Source organism: Trachymyrmex cornetzi, unplaced genomic scaffold, assembly GCF_001594075.2.
Source record: "Trachymyrmex cornetzi isolate Tcor2-1 unplaced genomic scaffold, Tcor1.1 scaffold475, whole genome shotgun sequence".
Classification (NCBI taxonomy): domain Eukaryota; kingdom Metazoa; phylum Arthropoda; class Insecta; order Hymenoptera; family Formicidae; genus Trachymyrmex; species Trachymyrmex cornetzi.
Genome location: NW_017299563.1, coordinates 52272 through 60102, shown reverse-complemented (window position 1 = coordinate 60102; position 7831 = coordinate 52272). Strand labels below are relative to the sequence as shown.

Sequence of the window (7831 nt, the reverse complement as noted above, 5' to 3'; positions counted from 1 at the left end):
TAAACCCCCCCCCCCCCAAATAAAAAATACAATAATACCTCTCTTTCTGTGTATGTGTGTTATTTTGTGTGTGTGTGTATGTGTGTTATTTTGTGCATGCGCGTGTGTGTTATTTTGCGTGTGCGTGTGTGTAACTAGTCAATCAGTTAAAAATAAAGTTAAAAAATTTAAAAGTAACTTTGTCTTTAATGAAATTAAAAAATAATTTTTATGATTAACTTTATAAAATTAATTTATCTTTAATTAATTTTTAATTAAATTTCATTATACAATATGTACCAAATGAAATATTACTGTATATGTAATACTAAAGTATAAAATAATAGAAAGAATAATGTAACAAATAAAAAAAAAGAAATAATATAAAAAGTAAATTATAATGTATGTAAATATGTGTAATGATGTACTCGTTTTTTATTAGATAAATTTTATGTGGAATTTAATAGATTCGTGTCTATATTAGTTATAAAAGCCATAACAACAATTTTGAAAAAACTTACGTCCCGTAACGTAGTTCTAAGATATAGGCCCAAAAGTCAAGCTCGTAAAAATAACACTGTTAGGTTTTTTCATTTTCCTCAAGAGGGCAAATCTCGTTAGTTTTACTAATAAGTGTCGAACTAGTAAAAACACAAATTTCTCCTATAGATATTTTCATTTTTATTTATTTACTACAGCTTGTATTTACGTGTAACAGCCGTATAGTATAAGAACTTGTTGGTTAGGTTACCTACTCGCAGTAGTTCTGACCGCTGGCGCTAGATGAAAGCTCCGCCCCCATCGAATTTCCCAATATAACATATTAATAAATCCTTTCATTAACAACTGAGTAACTAAAGCCTCAATGATCTAAGCTACATTTTTAATACATAAATAATAAGATTTTTACGAATTTATATACATATCCCGTTCTGCAAACAGCGTACCGAAATGATTTTGAGTCCTGAAATAATATTTCCATCGAGTACAATGTTATCGTCAGATAACAACTTTTATACATATAGAAAATTGTAGATTTAATAATTTTCGATTCTCGAATATTTGGCAAATCTTGATGCTCTTTTATAAATATTGCGATGTTCTCTCTTTCAGTTACTATCACCGCAGTTATGGATCAAGTCCCGGCGAGCTCCGGAGCCGGAAGGCTTCGTGGAACACTCGTCGAAGATAGAGCAGGTCGCCGAGAAGCCTTTCTTCGTACTCTGGCGACACGGCGATGTCGAAGCCGTGTACATGGACCCAGCCGAGAGCGCGTCGTCCGCGAACCTGAAACGCGGCCTAGCTAGTCTCTTCCAGTACCGAACGCTTGACGACGAAGTGCGTCAACGAGATGCTTCCGGCCTCTGCGACGTGACTTACCTCATGTCCGGAGATAATGTTATTGAGAAACGAAAGACTGCCTGCACGCATGGCACACTGCCACCATCGAAGCAACACCCGAACCCGATGTTTGCCGTTAGACTCAAGAGTCATCGCAATTCTAAGTACGTGCTAACGCAGTCGCTGTTGCCAGAGCGCGTGAACGATTATGAGGAACACAAAATGACCTTGGTGTCTAAGCCTGACGTTGGTACGAGTGTCGTATCGGAAAGAACGTTGGAACAGACAGTCGGAGCCATCAGTGCAACGGCAATTCAGGCGAATTCAGCGAAACAGGCGGTGATGCTGCTTAAGCCTGAATATAAAGAGGCCGACATCGAGCTCCAACCGATGCTCGCCACATGTCCTGATACCGGATGTCCCATGGTAAATTTTTCTGCCTGTTCTATTTTACGTCTATTTCAATATTTTTATTGTTCTCGAACGACGAGGATAGATAACGAACTAACGAACTTGTAGAGAACGCTCTGATGCATAAAGTTGCCAAGGCTGGACCTGTATTTGAAATATTGTTATTTGAAAAATAGTATTTATAAGATAATTATATTTTGTATTTTGTATTTCAGCGTAGCACACATGAAATTTTTTTTGTATTTTATATTTTATGGGAACATATAAAAGTATTTTGTATTTCAAATACTAAAAACTTATATAAAAGTATTTCAAATATATTTCATCTGAAAGTTGCAAAGTAGATAACTAGAAAACAACGCAGGAGATCTTACAGCGTTGTCTGCTATTTGTATCAAACATATGAATTTCAAATTTTACTGTTGAGATTAAAATAATTAGAAAAATTGAACGTTTTTTTCTAAATGTTTTCTAAAATTTTAATACAAATTAAAAATAATTGACGGGTTATATGACATTCGCGCACTTAATATATTAGTAATTAGTTTATATTAATTTTTATGAGATATTATATGTTATATGATAAATAATTTCAAGAATCGAATGTTTTTTTAGAAATGTCCTCTAAAGTTTGAATATAAATTAAAAATAATTGACAGGTTACATAACATTCGTACTTAATATATTAGTTTTTATATTGATTCTGAGACATGAATGTTAATGACTCTAGATAAAAATTTGACACCATGAAAACTGCAGTGCGTTCAATTTTTTAAATAAATATATAAATAAATATATGAATACATTAATAGTATGTACATAAATAATATATAATATATAAATAATATAATAGTATATAAATAATATTTTATAGCATAGTACTTATATATTTCGTATTAAAACCTTGAGTCTATATCTCATTGCAGATTGATCAGGTGATCCAAGAATATTACAAAACACTTACCGCTTCCGAGCTGGGCACGGCGAAATCCGCGTCGGCTTTCCTCAAGCTTTTACCTCTAGTCAGGAATGCCTCGCCCGAGGAGCTGCACAAGGTCCTAAAGACACCGCGCAATCAACGGATAAAGATGCAGCTGCTGGATATATTCGGCGCCGCTTCTACATTATCCGCTCATCAAGCTGCCATGAAGATACTCCGGCAGGATGAGACCGGCGACGAGACCGAAAGGTATCTATGGGCACTATCTCTCTCACCGACGCCCCATGTCGATGTTGCCAAAGATATTCTACGACGCTCCGAGGAGACGATGCAAAACGACAAAGTGTCCGAGACTTATGCACTTACGGCGGGCGCGATGGCGCGACATTACGGATCCGCCGCGGTGATAGAGAAGGCGCGAGTCAGCCTGGAACTAGGCTTGGAGACCTGCACTGGTGAGGAGTGCAAGCTTAAGTTCTTGCGAGCTCTGCGTAACCTGAGATGCCCGGCGGCGATACCCACGTTGCTGATACACGCATTAAGCGACAGCAAAATCATCAGCATCGCCGCTTGGCGCGCTTTGAAAGCCCTTCCACATGAAGTTGTAACCGACGAGTTGAAGAGCGCGGCACATAGGGTTTTCTATCAGATCGGAGGGCCGCGAAGGGACAGCAGCGTGCGAACGATCGCGTTGGACATTATCTTAGAGAACGAGCCTTCCGAAGAGGTTCTACGCGATTTCGTGAAATATTTGAGCAGCAAAGACCCAGCCTACGAAGTCCGCAAGTACCTAAGTCAACGTCTAGAGTTACTCGCCGAGAGGGACGCGCGATTCGCCGAATACCTGAGAAATATATACGTCAATGGTAACGTGACGCTCAACAATTATCATATGCAAGCGCAGCGGGGTCTTAGCACCGCTTTCGCGAGACATTTCCTGCGCTCACCCGACAGTAATGGTTCATTAGTTACCGTTCAGGAAGTGAATTCCGGGCTTCTGAAGCGCGGCATCGTGGACGTCGTACTAGAGAGCAATGAGCAACGGCAAGCAATGTTCTCACTGGGACTATTCGCTGGCGGTCTTGGCAGTTTCGTATCGAATCAGGATGAAGTGACGGAAGCCGACGACGTCGAGGTGGCCACTGCTGGCATGGAGATCGATATTCTTGACGTCGGGATACGACCGTTCGTCTTTTTCACTGGGCAGGGCGAACTGATGGGCCACGTCTGGTCGGGCACTGCGGACACAAGGACCCCCGCTTTTCAAGCTCTCGCTTCACTGTATAGTCATAGTGAATATGTGCCATTGGGATCCGGTTTTGTCGCCGAACTTGACGTTCAAGGTGCCGTGAGCTTCGAGCTGGCCGGGGAGATCCAGCTTAGTCTGTGGTCGAGAAATGCACACTCCCTGGTGGAGATGAACGCCGGCGTGACGGTCCACGGCGGCACCAGGGTGCATACGAGCTTTGTGCAGAGTAAGGCGGAATTCACAATGGCGATGGAGCCGAAGCTCGAACTATCCACCACCGTGGATTTCAGTGGACCTTCGGCGTTGTGCATGAGACTAAGCCAACCGATTACTGCGGTGAAGTATCAGGTCTACAAAATCGAAAGGATACCCGGCAGCCGTCATAGACTGAGAAAAACGCGCCGGATGAAAGTTCACTCACCTGGCAGGTCCTACAGGCTCAATCAAAAAAACAATGAAATGTGCGCGAAGTTCACGAATTTAAGTTAACGCATACCGAAGACTACTCAGTGATTTTTTATCGATAAAGGATTATGAAACTGTTGTTTTTATTATTGTGATTTTAAGGGTGAAATCTATGATAATGTGGCGGCATCTATGTTCAAATCGATGGATAATGCTATATTTCAACCTCGATATGGCGATGCATTTATGACTCAAATTTATTTTAGATTAATATTGTTTTTGCATTTTAGTTAAAGAAGAGAAGGTCCAAAATTTAAATCTTAAAATTTTCTTTATATTCTTGCTCAATTATTCTAAAAATTAATTGCAATTCCAATTGGCTGGTTTTGTATATAAAAACACTGAAACACAGTTAAAAGATTTTTCACGAAACCAAGTCCAAAAAGTTAAATTCTCAGGAATAAAAATAAAAATTTTTATTTGCAAACCGTTCATTTTGCAAATATAATAATTTTTCTCCGGACGTACAATAGATATAAAATGGTTCAGACTTTCTGGTGGAAAAATTTTATTGAAATTTCAGCAGAATGACTGAAAATTTTGCTGAGATTTCGCAAAAAGTTTTTTTCTCAACAAAAAGTAATTTTCTGCTAAATTGATAAAATTTATCTAAAAAGTTATTATAATTTTTTCAAAAAATTTTCTAAAAAATTTGTCGAAATTTTTTTTTCTAATAATACGCTGAAATTTGCCACAAGCAGTACGCTTGAATTCTATACCTCATAATTAAAATATCACACAAAATAGAATATAAAGCCTAGCATTATGAGATTTTTCCTCTGTATTTAATGAAATCATTCTTTATGAAAAAATCAGCGAGTTTCCAAAATTAGATTACAAAATGAAGAAATGTATTTTTTTAAATATAATTTTGTTTAGAAAAATTGTAAAAATTAATTCAGGGACCACACTTGCCCGAGTAGAAATTTGGATCCGATCAACCTGACGTATCATGTGGCCCTGATCAGAGAGCTTTCCGGTATGCCCTATTCAGGAACTCCTGATTCGGGCCTGATGAGGGAAAACTCAGGCATGCCCTACTCAGATTTGTTCTACTTGTGCCCTACTAAGTAATGCCTGAATTGCGCCCTGTCAAGGTATGCCCGACTTACGCCTGAGTAGGGAACGCGCAGGCAAGACCTAGTAAGAAATGCCTGATTTATGCCCTACTAAATAATGCCAGAATTGCGCCCTGTCGAGGTATGCTGACTTGGCATCTGAGTAGGAAACACGTAGGCATGCCCTACTAAGGAATGCCTGACTTATGTCCTACTGAATAATGCCAGAATTGCGCCCTGTCGAGGTATGCTGACTTGGCATCTGAGTAGGAAACACGTAGGCATGCCCTACTAAGGAATGTCAGATTTGTGCCTTACTAAGAAATACCTGAATTGCGCCCTAACAACGGAAAGCTGGACTTGGGCCAGATCAGACCAGAATAAGACGTACCTTATGTGACTTTTTTATTTTTCTTTGCCAAAAAATTAATCAATAAATTGTTAGGTTAGGTTCTTAGACGAAACGAACAAATTGCATTTTTGATAATCAACTTCTTGAGTCTACGACGAAATAAGTTATAATCGTGGAGTTTACAACTTTTTCAATTTTACAGAAAATTATTAACTAATCAAATAATATCAAACAGTAAAAAAAAGAATATTCCTAACGTAATAAATAAAAAATGATTTTTATCATTTTTGTTTTACAATCCTTTAAAAAAAACCATCCTTTTGAAGTTGTGATGATTTTAATCATTCTTTTTTATTTTTTAAAGCCCTTTTCAGTTGCACACTTTTTTCAGTTGCGCCTTTTTGACGATTTTTTAATGAAGTTAGTTCATTTTTTATGATTGACAGAGTAACGCTTACCTAATTCATGATAACTAAAAAATTACATTTTTTGAGTTGTGTTACTTTTGAAGCAAGGGAGTGATTTATCAATTAGCGACAACCGCACTCAGAGACGACCATGTCCTCGTAGCCGTATTCGTAGGTCAAAGTGCCTCTAGCGTCCATGTAGAGCAGACTCGTAGGCGCCAGTCTGGTGGGTACGCAGCAGGCTCTACTGATAAACTTGTTGCCACGGAGATCTTCGCTGGCCTGGAATGCGCCGTGCATCAACGTCTGCACTATCGCGTGCTTGGTCGGGCTGAGATGATCGCCCAATGGAAAGAAGCACTTGCCGGTGCATTGATAAGCTTCGTATCCTGGTGGTGCGACCACCCATTCGTCGTACGCGATCAGGGCGAAGTCCACGTACATGGGACGCCGGCGGCAACTATTCCGACGTCGTCTTCGTGGCAGTTCGTCGTCCCAACGATCCTGATCCTCTTGGTCCTCCGCGGATCGTCGATGACGCCGGACACCTCTGATCTTGCTGTAATTCAGCAGAAGAATTGGACCGTCGCCATAAGGATGATAGGTCAGCCTGCCGTGAACGTAAAGCTTGATTGTATCGCCGTTTCTGCCGGCAACAATGGATGTGACATCAAAAGCCCGCCACGCGTCATCCTTCCTGGGCTTCCGGATCCCCTCACTTCCATTCTTCATCGTAGACAGATCGTTCAACGATCGCACTCTAACTATCGCGCCGGCTATCCCGAGCAATTCTGCAGCCTCCAGCGTCTCGTCAACGCCGGTGGACGGCATCACGAATTCCAAAATTCTACCGCCGTCGCTGAGCAGATTGGAAGTGTGCACTGGCTGAATCGCGCGGACGACGTCAGCGTCCGGGCGCCGATGGTACAGCTGCAGCATGTACTTGGACAGAGTGCCGCGATGTTTTCTGCGCGGGGCATCGCGTGAGAGTCTCGCGTTAGTCCTATCAAAGGGAGGTCGACGTGACGTCGATAATGACGACGACGATGATGACGGAATTGACAGGTCGAAGTGAATTAAAGCCTTTGCGCGCATGCTGGAGTTCCATCGACTGATCGATCCGATCTTCCATAAACAGCAGACAAAGAACGCACCCGCGACCAACAGCAGCCAAACTCCTGGACTTCGCATGGCAGATCCTCGATGTGTCTTAGACGAAGGCAGAAAGGTCACAGATTTTATCAGGGAAATCCCCATAATATAAATGATTTGTTTTCTGTTCCTGCACTGAACTGTTCTAGAACTCTCTCGCTTTCGACAAATATCAAACGTATATCTCACTTTAAGTTTCCTAAAGTGTACACTAGTTCAATCACAGAAAACAGACCTAATATTTTTCTTGAACTGGAAATTGTAAAATTCACGCAAAAATATTATTAAGCATCAAGATCTGTCTTGTATATGATCTCCTTCGTTTGTTTGTGTGGAACATTTTTTTAGTTAATTTTCATTTATTATTATATAATATTTTATATTTCTGATATTGCATCTTAGATGGTTGATCTCGATATATTTTTCTCTCATCAGACTTGAATAAAATCTATAAAAATTGCACTTATAAAGATGAGA

At 40.1% G+C, this 7831-nt stretch overlaps 2 protein-coding genes across 2 annotated transcripts in view; one reads left to right on the top strand and one right to left on the bottom strand.

The window, feature by feature from the left end:
• Mtp (microsomal triacylglycerol transfer protein) overlaps positions 1 to 4628 on the top strand; it is an 8123-nt gene extending 3495 nt beyond the window's left edge. The window contains 2 exon segments of the mRNA XM_018513786.1: positions 1093 to 1746; positions 2658 to 4628. Coding sequence (XP_018369288.1) covers positions 1093 to 1746; positions 2658 to 4409 — 2406 coding nt within the window. The 3' untranslated portion in view covers positions 4410 to 4628.
• Positions 4629 to 6263: 1635 nt separating this feature from the next.
• On the bottom strand, positions 6264 to 7422 carry LOC108765200 (growth/differentiation factor 2). The gene has a single exon (XM_018513793.1). It carries the CDS (start codon positions 7391 to 7393, stop codon positions 6326 to 6328), a length of 1068 nt encoding a protein of 355 aa, XP_018369295.1. The 5' UTR covers positions 7394 to 7422; the 3' UTR covers positions 6264 to 6325.
• Between the last annotated feature and the right edge of the window lie 409 nt (positions 7423 to 7831).

Coding starts and splice junctions, on each gene's coding strand:
- LOC108765200 (XM_018513793.1), bottom strand. CDS start 7,393: ATGCGAAGTCCAGGAGTTTGGCTGCTGTTGGTCGCGGGTGCGTTCTTT.